Genomic DNA, 17221 nt, shown 5'->3' on the forward strand with positions numbered 1-17221 from the left:
AGGCTCAGCGGCTCTCGCCCAGCCAGGACCTGCCACATCCCAAATCTAACACTGTTGGCATCTGTTCGAACCTATCGGCGTGGATGCGAAAAAGTTGGCAATTGGCAAAAAACCGGCCGCGCCAGCTGTGCCAGGGCCAGGCTCAGCAGCTCTCGGCCAGCCAGGAGCTGCCACATCCCAAATCTAACAGCTCCCTCTGTTGGCATCTGTTCGAACCTATCGGCGAGGATGCGAAAAAGTTGGCAACATCATTTTTTTTTTTTTTTTAAGGCAATCTCCAGGCGGAAGGCGAGCTGTCTGCGGGGGTATACCCCGCCTGACCGAAGACTTGTTTCATTTGTGTTATTACTATAGCGACTGATACTGGACCGTGTCTCCTGAGGCTGTAGCGACCACAGCTCTGCTGAAGACAGCTTTTCAGTCATTTTTCCAAAATAAGTGAGAAGATGTAGCTGGAAGTACTCCGAGGTCCGACGCACGAGTATACGCGAGGATGCTGTGAAAATCTGCCAGCCCAGATATTCTCCCAGCACAGCCTCCCCGTCCTCTCTCACCAACCCTAAGGAGTTAATCACGCTAAATACACTTGAGCTCTGCCTGCCCCTTACTGATCATGCAAATTAGCACCTCTGCATTCAAAGGGCAATCAGACAGTGTGCAAATGATTCGCTGCCTTTATTTTTTCAGGTCCTTCCATAACAAAAACCCTCAGACAGCAAGCTTTGGCAAGGTTGTTTAAACAAATGGTAGTACGGCCATGTAAAATGGTTTCAATACTTTGCCAAAGATGTACGAATATAATGAAACCTAAGCCTCAAACGTACTTCAAGTATTTATTAGCCAGTTTACAGAGACAGATAATCTGGACAATCCACCAAAGTGTTAGCTGGATTTACAGAGAAGGCACAGCCAGCAATGTTGACTTTCCTTTGAAGATCTCAGTTCCAGATTTCCCAGCTTGCAGAGCCAAGGGGTGGCCAAGCTGCCTGGTTCGAATGAGAGTGATTTAAACTGATCAACTCTTTCACAAGAAACGGTGCAATCAGCGAAGAGAACCAGAATTCACTCCTTGTGCTCCTGACCTGCAACACTGAACGGCCAGGGAAGATGTTAAAAACCCCTCAAAACCCACTTTTTTTTTTTTTCTATGTCACTACAGAAAAAGCTGTGCAATCTGCTCGGGCTGGACGAGCGACAAGGCTGGCAGAGATGTCAGCATCGCCTCAGGTCTCTTCGGCAAGCCTGCATTTGCTGTGTGTGCCCTCCCCATTTTACCTGCTGATTTTAAGAGGCTTCCCGGCCGCGTTCGTGTGGCCTGGCTCTGCAGCTCTGCAGCACCCCAGATACAGGGTTGTACCTATGGTAGCGACCAGCCTTTTAGAGAAAAAGGCACAGAGGGAGAAAAAAATACTTTCTTATCTCTCTGGTCCCCAGTCAGGCCACACTGATCCTATACTCTCTTGCGAAGACATCAGGCAGTTGCATCTTTATCTCTTAATATCCCCAATAAGTAGCTCAGCTCAGTTTAGTGGCACCCATTAGTGTCTCTGCAATTAAAAGGCTGTCAGTATTTTCACTATAAACCCAGCTAGTCACAAGCTTAACATGGCTCCAACATATCTTCCAAGAAGAAATTTGGCCAAAACAAAAGGAGAAGCAGGGGATAATTATTTTTTTCCAAGGACAATGAATCTGAACCTATAGCTTTCCTGCACAGCGAGGTCCCTTGGGAAATCTGCTCCCAAGTCTCCGCTGAAGTTTTCTGGTAAGCACTAGAGAAATCAAAGAGATCCTTTCAGGCTGCAAGCAAGAGGTGGGAGGAAAAGCAATGAATTGCTTTAATATGAAATGTCACATTTAAAATAGATCCTACAAAACTAGAAACTGTAGGCTGGTAAATCCTTCCCTTCTAGAAATACCGTGGGTTTTGGTGGGAGTACCACTCAAAATAAGCATGCAGAATCAGGCCTCAAGTACATAAAATATAAAATTTGGTACTTAAATTTAAAAATATTTATAAATAACTTAAGACATTCAGGCTCAGAGGCGTGTACAGCCAAATATTTCCCTTTGACACAGGGAACTGCCGGGATCCACATCCAGTACCATGGATCCCCAGTGCAGAAATTTGCTTTACGCTTAACGTAGAAACAAAACCTGCCCCTTGCAGGCTCTTTGGAAAGTCTCCCGCACCCCTTTGAAAGCACATGGAGGACATGTCTGATCAAGCAGAAAGCATTTGGGAGTATAGAGCCACAGCACAGAACGTGACCTGTTCTTCCTATATATTCACAGCACATGGCAAAACAGCTCCCGGGGGATTCCTCGGCTGCACCTACACCACGAGGTCAGCCCAGCTAAGCCTGACCATGGGTGACTGCAGCTTTCCTCTGCTCTCACGTTGGAGGAGGTCTACCTTGGCTCAGGGCTGGGGTAAAGCGACCCGGGAGAGGAGGGAGCCCTTGAGCTCTGTCCTTGAGCAAAGATGGGCTCAGCTGTTTTGAGCGATCTGCTCTGCAACCTCCTGGCTCAGCTCAAGCGCGGTGAAGGCAGTACTGATGCAACCTCACGCCCCTGGGTCCACAGTAGACATCCAGCCAGAAGACTTCCCCTGAAGGGAAGCCTTGAATTCATCTCACAACCCGTTCTCTCGCACACCTGGCTGGTACCTGTCGAGCAGACTGCAAAATGAAGGCACGCGAGGGAGGGTTAAGGTCAGAGGTACCTTCGCTTGGATGATTCCTTTCATGTAGTTCAGACCACACGTGTCGCGTGGCAGCCCGAGAGCCGGCCACCCTCCCTGCGCTTCCCCTGAAGGGAAGCCTTGAGTTCATCTCACAACCCGTTCTCTCGCACACCTGGCTGGTACCTGTCGAGCAGACTGCAAAATGAAGGCACGCGAGGGAGGGTTAAGGTCAGAGGTACCTTCGCTTGGATGATTCCTTTCATGTAGTTCAGACCACACGTGTCGCGTGGCAGCCCGAGAGCCGGCCACCCTCCCTGCGGTCACTGGACAGCAGAGCATGGAGGGACCCGCTCCTGGCACAGCGAAGCAGCTCCCCTCAGCGAGCGCCCGCTCCAGGGCAAAGCATGCAAACGGCGGCTGCCTTCGGAGACAAGGAGGTAAGCTGCTTTGGCCACGCGGATATTTGTCCACTAGACACGGACTGGGGCAAACCAGTCACATGGGCTGTGTCCTCGCTGGAGACGTTGAGCTGGATGGCTCTACAGGCCATCAGCCATGCCCTGAGCAAAAAATGAACTCTAGATTTCTTTTCTCCCACGGGTTTCATTCAGACCCGTTATGTACTTGCTCTCAGTATATTTTTTGTCCTGTTAAACACCTAAAAAAAAAAAAAAATGTTCTTTGGCACTTGTGTGACAATGACACATAGACGTGACACTCTCCTGTCCTTCGGCTGCTTGCTGGACTCATCTCTAGAGGTCCATATATGCAGAGTCTGTGTCCACCCTCTGGGCCTCTCCAAACATGAGGAATGCACAGAGGCCAATGCTGTTAACAGCAGCCACCAGGTTGAAAACAGAAATCCAGGAGCCAGTCGTTTCAATCAGGTAGCCAGCCAAGTACACGCAAATGACACCTGGGATAGGAGGGAAGAGAAAGAAATGCCAAGGCTCTGGGGCCAGATCCTGCCCGCCTGCAAGGAGAGGACTCCCAGGAAAGGAGGAGCTGCAGGAGGGCACCTTACCTAGGAGGGCTCCACCTGTATTCCCGACACCTGTAAAGAAAAGAAAGAAATTGCGTATTCAAAACCCGCAGACATGGATGGCTTCATCCGGGCTCCCACCCGACCCCTGGTCTGTGTGCGCAGCTAAATGCCTTGCTGATGGCTGGGACAACCGACGCTCGGCCTCACCCCCCACCCCTGGGTGCAGGTAAGCATTTGGCAAATCGAAAGGCATGTTCGTGCAGTTACCTGCCCCCAGCAACGGCAGGTGTATCACAGAAGGAAGCTGAGGCCACGAATACGGAGGAGATGTTGCACAGAGCTACTCCTCCTCAAACCTTAATGCTGACGACCTTGTCCCCCCCCCTCCCGTACACGCCACCTCTCCAGCACAACCGAAACCCCGCAGGAATCCTTACCGAACAGTAAGCCAGCACACGAGGGGGCCAGATCCTGTACGTTTACTGAAATGCCACTAGTGAGAAACAGAGAGGGGGAAATGGCTGTTTTAAGGGAGCGCGACTGCTCTTTCATCATTTACACAGAGTTTAGTTTGTCAAACAAAAGGAAGGGATCCTAGACAATAAATGGCACTGTCGGAAGAAAGGAGGAAAGAGGCTGAGAGTGAAGCAGCACAGGAGAGTACCAGGAGGAAAAGGATTCAACTCCAAGTGTTCAGAGGGGCCAAAATGCAATTCCCCTCCTGCTTCATCTCCCTAATACCTGCCTGGTCCAACGTACCCTCCAGTACGCCAAGCCCTTCCCCACGCTAGAGGTTTGCTGGATCAATTCCAACCCAGCGGGCACTAAACTCCACCGGCCTCGCAGGGACCAACGCACGATGCTCAGACAAGCGCCAGTTCTTGCTCTGACACTCACGACGGAGGCAGCCTCCTCTGAGACCCCAAAATGCCAAGCGTGGGATAAGAGCTAAGGGCCACAGCTACTGTCGTTATCACGGTCGTTACCTGTGGTTAAAGGTCTGAAGTCCAACAGAGGCGGAGGCGAACACTATCGCTTTGCAAAAACTGGAGGTCTGGCCCAGGCACAAAGCAAAAATGCTCGAGACACCAGAGCCAATGACCTGGAAGAAAGGGAAAATTAAATACCACAGCACATTTTCTGTAAGGAAGAAAGCACGGACAAACTGTTCCCTTTTACAATGGCAAGAGCTCGTATGCACCAGGTGCTTCTCAAGCCTTTTTTTTCCCCAGTGTCCTGCCTTTCTGTGTCAGAGGTCTGTCCAGAGGGATGTGATGCTGCAGAGCAAAGAGGATACGCTGTGCTCTCACCCGGCATTTCTATCTCTGCTCATCCGTATTGCTGTTTCCTAGTATCTAAGGGGTCATTTGGAGTGACAGCGTATGGTTGGCCTTTGCCTGTGAAAGAAAACCTCTTCGGAGCACGCACAAATCTCTGTGCTCAACCTTACCATTGGTCCATGCTCTGTTCCCTTTTACAATGGTCCTGGTTCCTCGGTCAGGGTTTTCCTCTGGATTTCATTCCCCATACGCACTGACCACCAGTCTATCTGCAAAGCTAGAAAACCTCTCCTCTTTCCACCTATAACCACCAACCCAGCTCCATAAGAGGTCTCATCTGCCGTGCAAGCAGAGCTCAGGAAGTAGCTCAAGTGTCGCTCCTGTGGCTTCAGCTCTCTTACCTGCATGAACTTACGAATGGTGATGGTTTTGTACCCTGGAAGAGAGAGAGTTGCAGTTAAGCACAGCTCACCAGGTCTCCTTGTTTTCCAGCCAGGAGACCAGCCAGTAAGTGGATTTCAGATGGCCAGATTTCATCTCCAGGTGGATACTGCGACTGAGATCAAAGGGAGCCCCAAACACATGGATGGGATTTGGACCCTGGAGTATTTATTCTGCTTTCATATCAGAACCTCACGTTGTCTATTTGCCGTGTCTTCTCCCTACCAACGAGCCCACCTCCTCCCACCCAGGTCCTCTTTCCACATCACATAAAAGAAAAGCTGAAGAAAAGCCAGAAGAGCTCTTACCCTGGTTGATTAAGTGATCAGACAGAAAGCCACTGAACAAGCTTGTTGGAATTGCAACCAGCCAGGGGACTACATTAAACACCCAACCCTGAAAGGGAACAAAAATCAAGAGAGGTTTGCTGTCAGAGCTGAGTTTGTTTGCAAATATTTTATTTGATAGTCTGTAATATCTGTAGAAAGGAAAGAAAATGAAGTGATCAGGACTTCTTGCAGGATCTCTACCCACTTCGCACAGCAAGCTCTCAGCTACACCCTGCACCACTCCGAAGTCTGTAAGGTGGCAGGCGCATTACGGGGCTGTGGCATTCGGTAGGTTTGCTGTCTTTCCTTCTGCCCCGGTGACCCTGCATCCAGGGGAGAGGCAGAAAGCTCTGTCTGCTCTGGGAAAGTGGGATTAGACGTGGCAAAGTTTACTGTTCAGCACGGTGATGTGGCAGAGAGCCACAGAGCCCTGGAAAGCAAGCTGTAGATTTTACTCTGCCCTGTGGGTCATGAGTAAAGCTGCCGGCGAAATTTCTGACATCAGCTTCAACCTCATTAGCAACGTTACTGTGAAGCTGAGGGAACATAGCTGGATTTTCTAATGCCAGGATTAGGTAACATTACGGGTAGCAACGTACTTCGGCCTATTTTCAATCAAGTGAGCTTGCTAGAGTTGTAATCACAGATGATTACTGGTCATCTGATTACAGCTGTTTAGAGGCATTTTGGTGCCCAGATCCCAGGAGGAGCTGAAATCAGTGCTGGTTGGGCTGGGCTTCATCTCAGCTGGTTGAACCTACCCATCCCTCCATCGTATCTCCCCCTTCGCTCAGAGCCCGTCACCCCGTGGAGGCATCCCTCCCTTCCTCGCCTGGCTTCAGGATGCGCGGGAAGGCTGAATAATCTTGGGTTTGAATAACCTTGTTCCAGCTGCTCCTGGAAATCATACCAGGGTCCATCTGCATCTTTGAAACTTTGGGTCTTGGTTACTTTTGAAAATGTTACCCCATAGGGCTTGTGGGGTAGTATCTCTCTGGTGTCTGTTAACACCAGCTGGGGTTGCTCAGCAAGTCAATCCCAACACACCAAACCACCCTTGTCTCACCCCTACGGCCCATCGCCCCGAGCAGCGTGAGCCAAAACCCTCCATCACCTCCATCCAGGTGGGCTGGAGGCAGCGGTGAAGGCAGCTCACCTGCAGAAAGGGACTTTGACCAGTAGGTGACATAGGTTTCCCACATTAAGGATTATCATCCATTCTTTAAAATCAAGCATCCTCAAGCCCCGTTTTATTAAAACGTATGAAGCGATTATCAGATGCAGGAACACTATATAGAGCATCTTACATAAGGGCAGCACGCTATAATGCTTAACAGATGGTAAATTACTGCTGCACAAGCGTATTACTCGAGGTGCACAGATCTTGTCACAACAATATGTTTGCTGGTTTAATACATGATTTTAATATAAATATCAAGTATGCCATAAAGTGCCGTACACACGTAATATGAAAAGGCATTTGTAAGCAGCTCTGGAAATCATAAAACCCGAACTGAGCCATTGTGGAAAAGATTGTCTGAGTTTCTGAGAACAAGAAGATCAAAATACCAGCTCTCAGCCAGCTGAGTATTGCCTAGGTTTCTGAAAAATGGAAACATCATTTGTGCTGAGGAGAGGGAAACTTTTATAGCATTTTTGAAGTACACGTTATTAACGGTAATTATCATTTTCACAGGCAGGTCTGAGCTATACAATGTGAGTACAGTTAAAAACCCCGTGAAAACCCAGGAGTGAATGGGTTGATGGTCATTTGCCACAGCATAATGTCATGAGCTCTGTGCCATTTGAAAACCATCCTTCCCTCGGAAGAAAAGCAGTCTAAAAACCAAATATAACCCTCTCTTCCCTGCCTGGAAAGTGCCCCAGCTCCGCCTCACTTCAGCATCCCTAAACAAGCAACTAGAAACTAGCCTCTGCCTACCTGGGGGGAGGACGCTTGCTTGCATCTCCAAATGCGTGTGCAGGGGGGTAACGGCTCCTAACCCCGCAGGGAAGCCTCCCACCTCCGCCTGCTTCCCAGCCTGCTCTCACCAAGTCCCTCTGCCATCATCTTCCTCCCCAGCCAACCCGTTTTGGCAGGCACCCAGCACGACCTCATTTGCACGGAGACCGGCAGTGCCTGTGTCTCAGAGCCAACTTACCTTTGACTCGGGGAAAGTTTCCTTAAAGAAAGTCGGCAGCCAGGAAAGGAGAGTGAAAAATGTGCTGGCCGTAGAAAGCTGAGCGATGATGACAGCCCTGAAAATACACAGCGGGGAGGAAATAATCAGGAGTGACAGGTCACACGGGGTGGGAAACGAGCACCCGAGCAACCCAGTATTTCAGTTCCTGGTCTATACGTAAATCCCTCACAGCACTACAATTGCTTCCTGAGATTTTTTCAGAGGTAACTACTCCTTTTGGCTTGCCACTCGCAGCACCACTCGTTCCTTCGCTGCCTTCGCCGCACAGCGCCCGGGCCGGTGCCTGACGTCAGCCCCCGGGTTCAGGCGAGGTTAATTGCAGCAGCAATTGTGCAAGTGCATTTCCCACCAGTCCCTTCGAGCGCTGCAAGAGCTGTCCCGCTCCAAGAGGTGTTGTCTGGGGTTTTCTAGGGATTTGTTATCAGCAAATGCTCCATGGTTATTCAAGGCAGGAATGGGCTTGCTGCCCTGCAGCCCCATCGCCCTCCTCTCCGGCTTTAAACGGCACTTGGGAACATGCTTGGATGAGCTTCAGTACCAAATGCAGAATCCCAAAGAAAAAATGGCTATTAAAAGATGGTTTGCCAGCAATGAGAACACAGCCTGTGCCACCCAGTGCCCCTGAGCAGGACTTCTTCGGAGCCCATTACAAGCAGCATTTCTAACAAGACCGGTGGAGAATATCCCTCCGGAGGAGCACACAACCCCCACACAGGGAACAGACTGCGAAGGAGGAAGGTTTGCCAGTAATATTGAAGCCTGACGTTCCTCTGGACAGAACATAAACCGCCTTTTGTCAAGCTTATCTTTTAGTTCTTTGTTTATACAGAAGGGATTAGAAAACCTGGTCACATATCCCAAATATATAAATAAGTGGACAAAATACACATAGGCAGAAGAAATAAGCACAGAGAGGAGAAAAAGCCCTTGGAAGGAGGGTGCTCCCCAGCCCTGCTGACGCTCGAGGCCACCGCAGCTGCCTACCATATCGGCGCCTTCTTAAACAGCTGCTTCCAGGGAACTTTGGTCTGCTTGGATATCGAGAGGCCTCTCATTAAATAATCTATGGGGATGATAAGTTCTGCAGGGAAGAAAACATACAAAGGAAAGCTCTGATCAGTAATTTTCTGTGCAGCTGGAAGGAGCCCTGGGAGACTGCTATACAACTACCTTTAATCTCTTTCTAACTCTTTTTTTGGCAATACCAGCACTGGATGCTCGTGAAAACACCTTGTTACGTTGACCAAAATTTTTCCACTGCATCCACATACTTCCCCATCCAGCCACCTACACCCATTTGTTATATCTCGTTATAATTAAACAGAAATCTCTTTGGGCAAGGACCAGGTTTGGATTTTGTACAGCACCAGGCACACACCAGGCTCCTGACGGGCTGAGCTCCTACATACCACACTCACACTAATAATGCTGTAGCCAGGAGTAATGGTTTGCCCATGTGTGGAATTACTCCCAGACTGTTATTTGGTAAGAGATATTCTGGATTAACTGGTTTTTAAAAGCTCTGTGTGTAGATGCTCTTGGTTTGGAATAAGTATCTTGCCCTGCTTTAGCTTAATCCACTTTGAAGATCATGTTCTGTTTGGTGTTTTCACTGGTGCTTAAGAGTACTGAGGAGTCAGATCAGGCTCTCGACAGCAATATAATCCAGCGTGGGACTTGACATAGGAAATCAGCAATGCAAGAGCTCAAAACCTCGTTTCTGGGTTTAGCATCTTGGGTGAGAGACAGCGTGTATTACAGAAGACATCTGAACAACAGGTCTTTGTGTAAAACCAGGCATGATCTTGGAAACACAGGGGATTTGCAGAAAATAACCGGGAGGTACCACTCGGGTCCCGCAGCCTCAGGAGCGCTGGCAGCCTGAGGGATGCAGGCGGCTGGACTTACCATTCTCACTCAGGAGGTACTTGCAGGTGCAGTAAACCCAGAGCAAAGTGAGCAAACCAGAGAAGTAGAAAACGCTCTCCCAGCCATACCAGTCCAGGAGGAGAGATCCTGCACCGCCGATCACCAGCGTCCTGCAAGGGAAGCCACGCTCGGATTTACAGGTCTGGCTAAGAGCGTTTGGACCGCACGCACCACTGGGAGATGCTCCCTGGGGCGGATGCTGAGTGTCACTAAATGCACTTCAAAGAGCCATCAGTCGCTGCGTGCACAGGCGCTGCCCGCCTGCCCGGTCCCCCCGTGACTCTGCAACCTGCCCTGTTCCCCACGTGGCATCTCGGCATCCTCAGCTGGGGAAGAGAAACCGCTAAGGGACCTCACGCTCGCCTGCCCCGCACTGAAACATGCTCGTCAGGGAAAGAAAATGAGGTTGCTGGTGTGCAGAAAGTATCTCAGAGAATGTATAAATCAGCAAAAGAAACGAGTACACTGGAAAACTAAGTGATTAAATGCAGTAATATTTCTATTTGTTTTTTAAGCAACCCTTCCATTTAGAAAAGTAATTCTGATGGAGATTAGCAGAGATGGGAGAAGTTTTATGATCCCCATCTATCAGAGAGGACAGGTGACCAGTCTCAGGCTGACCCTTGCTCTTCCTACTGAATCAGGCTGTTTCCCATAGTAATTAAATGTTGCAAACACTCTTCAAAGTCTGGCTTGAAAAGAAAGAAAAAAAAATACATAAATCCTTGACATGCATGACAGCAACTGCCTGAGGCTTCCTCAGCTGCAGCCGGTATCCTCAAGGACCCAGGAATCCACATGTACTCTGGGCTGCGAGTTTTGCCTCCAACTATTTAATGGCATTTCATCACGTACGATGTCCGGAGACTGTCACTCGCTGCTCAAAGCCTTTTGAACTTACCCAAACTGCGAGCCAGTCCCCACTGTGCTGTAGGTGAAGGCTCGCTCGCTCTCCCGGACCTTCTGGGACAGCAGGCTGGCCAGGGACGGGAAATACACCCCTGCGAGCAACGGGAGCAAGGCAGGGAGCAGTCAGGCTCCTGTGCCCTCGTGAGCAAATCAAAAGCAAATTTAAAAGATCCAGCGGGAGCTAAACACTGAGACAAAGCAACAAAACCTTTGGTGAATTCAAAACAGGGATATCAAATAAAATAAGTGAATCCATCACCATGAAAGGTTTGTTTGTGCCTTCTCCGTAATCCCCTGTTTCATCATCACCGCTGCTACTGTAAACCCATCAGTGCCAATGCACTTATCCCAACAGTTCCCCAGTGCTGCAAGAGGGAAGGCAAATCAGCCCAAATTATCCAAAAGTTTTGGCAAGGACCAATTTTCCCCAAGTCCTTTGAAGGAGTTTTAAAATGTGGAAAATCAAACAGGAACAGTGATGAATTCAGAGGCCAGCAGCCCTTGTCTGGCAGAGAGATTTCTACAGGGGAACGATTTGTCAGTGACTTTCTCTAGAAATGTCACTTTTTTTTCCCGTGGAAGTTCTGGATGTGGAGGCAGTTTTGAGGCAGAGGATTGCTCGAACACACGGGAGAAGGGTTCGTGCACTGCAAACCACATGACTTGCATCTGCATTTACTGCACACGAGCCCCCCTGCAAGGAAGCCCCTGGGCAGACAGACACACAGACACGTGCTCGGGACAGGGGTCTCACCTTGCAGCAACCCCATGAGGAACCTGGAGGAGGTCATAAAAACGAGGTGGGCAGAAGTGACGTGGGTGAGCAGCGGGGTGAGGACCGTGAGGAACCCCCAGGCTGATGCTGAGAGGAGGAGGACTTTCTCACCTCCTATTCTGGAAGACAGAAAACACGTTATCAAAAATGAGGGGAGGGCGAAAGGGCAAAGCCCCCCAGTCAAGACTCAAGTGCTCTTCCCAGTTTAGCCTGTTTTTAAGAGCAACCTTTCAGTCAAACCTGTTCTTCTCTTACAAATGTCTTTAGCCCTCTGGGGAGTAGCTCTGACCTCCTCCCCTCCCACCTCCTGCACCCCTGGAGCAGGGAGCGAGTGGCCGGTCACCGGGATTGCTCTCACTGGGACACTGGCCACCAGCGTGCCCGTCCATCTCCGGCACACACCAGCCCCAGAGACACCACCGCACTGATGCACTCAAGTCTCTGATGGAGGGGAAGCCCAAGCTGCTGTCACCGTTCTGCTTTTCTTAACCAGTGACGGTGTTTTCTCTTCCATCCGCTGTTTTGCATCAGCTCTGCCTGTTAACATTTGGTTTTTTGCAGCCGTTTGCTTGCAAACTATTAAGGAACATAATTAAATAGCCTAGTGCACTGCATGCATAGTGTACTCCTTCCAGGCACGTGTTCCTCACAAAAGATTTCACAGGAAAGCCCTTCTCACTAAGAATACGGTGGCTGGGGAGAGGAACTCAAGCAGGTAATTACTCAGATCTTTCCTTACAGCTAGCTGGGCAAGTTGTTTTTTAATTGATATGATGAAATGGAGACACTTGGTTTTCCCCAAACGGGATGGAAACTGTGATGGGGGCTTGTTTGTGAAAAGACTGCATGAGAATATAGGGTGGAAAAACTGGAGGTGCTGAACTGAAAACAAAGATAGACTATGCAGATCGAATAGAAAAAAGCTGTATTCCTTGCAAAAAGGAAATATTTTCTTCTTGTGGTTAGTGATTGCAGCTATAAACCCTTCCAAATGGCTGTCTGGCACCACTGGGATTAAGCTGTTTGTTAATGGACAAATAACACTCCCGGTGAGCAGCAGCTACGAACTATGCATGAGCATCAGCATTTATCACTTTTCTAAAATAAAGTCTGCTTTACACCCACTATTTCTTTCATCAGCTTAGAATCATAGAATCATAGAATCATTGAGGTTGGAAAAGACCTCTAAGATCATCGAGTCCAACCGTCAACCCAACACCACCACGCCCACTAAACCATGTCCCTAAGCGAAACATGTAAGCTTGTGGGTTTGCTTTTTTTATTCCAGTTACTGAACCAGTGCTAAAAACAACCTCCATCAGAAAAATTATGCTGGTATAAAAGTGCTCTTCACTGTTTCCAGGTGAAAAAAACCCCTATGTTGGTCTAAGTGTCCGTTAACAGGACTGTAGATCTCTCCTGGCAGCTGCTATGCAGGAGCTGTGGAGGCAGTAATGATCGTGTAGACGCTCCCTGTCTTTGCTGGGGGTTTTGCCTGTGCAAAGTCCTTCAGTGCCTGCTGCCCTATAAGCATAGCGCCAATTTTAAGACCCAGAGATCTAATCGGACAGTCAAAACTACACGTGTCCTTTCTGAATCAGAGCTACAGGCCCTGAGCGAGGCTGATGGAGAGACCTCAAGTGCTTTCAGAGCAACCTGCAAGTGCCCCATAAAGCTTCCCCCCACGGACACGCTTCACCCTCCCACCCCATCACTGTCCCAGGGTGAAAATTTCACAGCCGCTGCCGAGACTTGAACTGAGAGGTCAAAACCAAGCTAAGTGTCATTGAAAAGGCCCGAGCAGAGGAAAACATGAGAATAATTTCCAGTACTGATCACTGATATGTCCTCCAATAATCTGTGTCAAGCAGTAGCCCCAGAAGAAGCTGCTGAGCACTATGCCGGACTGCTTCTTGTCCCAGTCGAAGTGGGTGCTCAGGGCGACGGCGCAGATGGGCACGGTGACGCGGGCGCAGTACAGCAGGCACGTCCCCAGCAGCAACATCACTGTCCAGACGCGGGACTCGGGCCTGCAAGGATGGAGAGGAAGATGGGGAAAGGGCAGATGGAATGGTCTGCCTCGTAGATCCATGCACAGCGAGGACTTATGGGTCAGACCGGTTTGCTTGAAAGCCGTAACACGTCTGTCTTGATAACATAAAGGTCAGAGCAATCCCCCTACGGCACAGCGGTTCTGACACAGAGCGTATTGCATCTGGTGACTTTCATGAACGATGCTAACTTTCATCCCAAACATTATTTGACCCCAGCAGCAGAATAATGTCTGTCTACAGGCTGCAAGGTGGAACGGGCTGCTGGGGCATCGCTGACGGCAGATGGAGGGAAAGGCAGGGGGGAGCCTGGTTTTTTTTGCTTTTTTCACCAAACAAAAGCCTTAGAAACTGTTCTTTAAAAGATAAGGATAACAAAGGAAAGGTCAGTGCATGAGGTTGGAAGCATTTGCATGAGACACACCATCTTGGTAGCAAACATTTGTTATTTGGCATTCCTGCCCATTCCCCAAGGGAGTTGGGGGGTGTGGGGTGTGTGTGGGTATGTGCTACCCTTCCTAAATACGAGGGAGATGGAGGAATGCTTTAGTGCGAGACAAGACTTGATGGGGCTGAATAGCCCAGAGAGAGGAGCAAGATAATCCAGCCTCGCCTGATAAGTAGTTTAAGATAGTATTAGTAATAATATGTTAACAGAATGTATTTATTGGTACATGAGTACTCAGCCCCAAGAAAAGTGCTCCTGCAGAAGATACAGGCTGGAAATAAGTGGGAAGGCAATTTTCTCCTGCTCCAAGTCAGCGATGTGCTTCTGGAGCAGAGACCCACATTTTGCTGCAAAGTTCAGGCCCCAGGTGTAGGTGAACAACTCCGCCTCCCCGCAGCCCCACTAACGTCAGCCTGGGTCCCCCTTTGCCCGTGAATTATGGAGTTAAAAGCTTAGTAAGAACACCCACTATTTGTAGTATTTGTATTTGGTTATTTTTGTGCCCAGAGGCCAGAGCACAAAGCACTGAGCAAACAGACTCACTGCTCCAGAGACGACTGGAATTCACTGTACCGGGGCATTAACCTCTGTGCTTTCTACCCTACTAAACATAGCCACCTTTCGCGTGGGAAACAACCCGGGTCACTTTTTATATTGAAATGAGCATTTACTTCTCTGTACTGGAATTATGATAAATGTAGGTTAATCCCATACAGCACAAGACCATTTATAAACGTGTCAAATGGCCCGTCACGGAGGGAGGCAAAGGAACAATGAAAAGTAAAACACGCTGGGCAGCTGTGCCTGCTGGAGGTGAATTTATTGCTGTTTCCCAACGAGGCAGATAAGCAGCTCAGTGCCAACCTCTGGCAGGAGAAACTGGAAGTGTTTCAGTTGGTGCTTTGAAGGTTGGAACCGTCTTTGCTGTGCACACGTACAAACGCACAAAATAACACAGGAACTAGAAAACCTCACGTATCTATGCTGGAAGAATAAGTAACCAAGGGTTGACCTGCCTCAGCCATTTGAACTGGCTGATAAACGCTCTCAGACTCCCTCCTGGTCTTACGCCGAGAGGAAGATAAGCAATCATATCTTAATTTGCTGCAAAACCAAAGGTGATTTGTTTTTTTTTAATCACCTGCCCCAGCCATCTCCGGGAGCAGCGGCTCCACCGACTTCAGCTTGCAAAGTACAGCGAAACCAAAGGCTCCCGAACACCGAGCGTCCGGGTCAGACCAACCCCAGCGGGACGATACAGGCAGGCGTTTTTTGGGTATAAATCCTCCATCGGAGGCAGAGGGCAGGTGGGGGGTAACCAGCAATGGAAAATGATACGGAGAGCCCTCAGAGGGGTGCCTCAAGACGACCCGGGATCAGATGCAGGCAGCTCTAGGCGCCCGACCCGCCCCTGCCTAACCGGTGCTTCTGCACCCACAGAAATGGGCCGTTGCAAGTCTGGGGCCATAATCTCTCCCGTTATCTACGGCAGCACGGCGCAGATTAATTTGAGCTATTGAACCTGCAACAATTGAGGTGACCAAGTAAAACGCAGCAGCCTGCGATGTGCGTAGGTATTTCCTATTATTTAGCCACCGAGACAGTTTTCTAAATTGTGCTTTTCCCCCCGAAGCAAAGGGAGACCTTTATGAGCTTTCTCACTGTCTGGAGCAGGGCTGAGGTCCGCCGCCTCTTCTCCCAGCAGTTATTCTGATAAGCGCAGCAGCATTTTAATGTGATATTAGATCAACTGTTCTTCCTTGGCCCTAAACCCTATACAGCTGTGCAAGGTGTAAGATGGAGAGAAAAAGACCTGTGCAGCTCAACTAGTCTTTACTCTGCTTCTCTTTATAATGTTGCCAAGGTCTGTTCCCTCCAGCGGGCGTTTGCAACTAGGAAAAGCAAAACCCACGCGCAGCAACGCCAGCGTCCAAGGAAGGTGCAGGCAGGGGGAGCACGGTTTGGTGCTAATGGATTGAACTCGAAAAAGCAATGAGCAGGCTGCAGAGCAGCTCTGGCTTCAGGGCAGAGGGGCAGGAGGGGATGCTGTGAGCTCCCAGCCTTTTTTCTCGCTCTCATGAGGCGGGCAGAGGCACCCAAGCCCCCGGCCCCTGCACTGGGGGCACGCAAGAGGATTTGGGGGTAGCAGGGGGGGGATGGTTTGGTGCGAATGGATTGAACTCGAAAAAGCAATGAGCAGGCTGCAGAGCAGCTCTGGCTTCAGGGCAGAGGGGCAGGAGGGGATGCTGTGAGCTCCCAGCCTTTTTTCTCGCTCTCATGAGGCGGGCAGAGGCACCCAAGCCCCCGGCCCCTGCACTGGGGGCACGCAAGAGGATTTGGGGGTAGCAGGGGGGGGAGGCAGCCAAGCCGGCAGTGCTGGGCTATCCAGCCAACAGGTCCGACCTGCCTGAGAGCAGGGCACAAAGCAAGACACCATTCAAAGCCCAGCTCAGATACAGCAGTGGGAAGGGATTGCCAAGCAGAGACGTTCTCCCGACAAGCCTCCTCCCCAGCTGATGTTTTGACAAAACTTCAGTGCATTATTTTCTCTTGACTTTTATTCTTTTTCAAAAGCACTAAATCAGTCTCTGGGTATCTGACGCAGTCTCAATGCTCTCTTTGATTACTACTCCATTCTATACATTTATGATCTTTTCCTACATGTTTAAATGCATCGGTAGGGACTTATGCTCAAAACAAGTGGGGAGTATAAAGACGGCTTCAGACTACCACTCGCTCCATAGGTAGCATATCCAGCTAGGAAAATTCACTCAAATAATATGAGTGTCAAATGTAATCACTAGCTGCCCACACCCACCTGAAAGCATGGCAAGAATTATTTCTCTGCAAGGACAATGATGTGCTTGCATCAGAGGAAAGAGCTTTGTAAATGCATTTTCTCCTAATTATAGTTATCACAGAGGCTGCCGATGAGTCAATGTTCTGCTCAGTGCAAAACAACAACAGCAAAGGTTACAGGAGAAACCTCAACTAGCACAAAGGGGAAAAATTAAAACTCTCCTTCAAAAACTACGGAATAATAACAAATCAAACAACAGTTTTTGTAGGCAACACCAGCCATCCGAGAAGCGGAGCTTTACCAGTGTTAACAAATTAAATCTAATGGCTCCCCTGATGATAATCTGTGCTGGAGATAACCAAACTGAGTCAGAGTAAAGCACAT

At 49.4% G+C, this 17221-nt stretch overlaps 1 protein-coding gene across 1 annotated transcript; it reads right to left on the reverse strand.

The window, feature by feature from the left end:
- Positions 1-3438: 3438 nt before the first annotated feature.
- SLC17A9 (solute carrier family 17 member 9) lies at positions 3439-17221 on the reverse strand. Its single transcript, XM_019470660.1, has 13 exons — positions 17184-17221; positions 13371-13571; positions 11518-11657; positions 10756-10855; positions 9834-9964; positions 8910-9006; positions 7884-7980; positions 5701-5788; positions 5353-5387; positions 4658-4773; positions 4109-4164; positions 3711-3740; positions 3439-3602 (listed from the first exon to the last, which is right to left on the reverse strand). Exons 1-13 carry the CDS (start codon positions 17219-17221, stop codon positions 3439-3441), a joined length of 1293 nt encoding a protein of 430 aa, XP_019326205.1.

The sequence above is a fragment of the Aptenodytes forsteri genome, unplaced genomic scaffold (genome assembly GCF_000699145.1).
Source record: "Aptenodytes forsteri isolate BGI_AS27 unplaced genomic scaffold, ASM69914v1 Scaffold47, whole genome shotgun sequence".
Lineage (NCBI taxonomy): Eukaryota > Metazoa > Chordata > Aves > Sphenisciformes > Spheniscidae > Aptenodytes > Aptenodytes forsteri.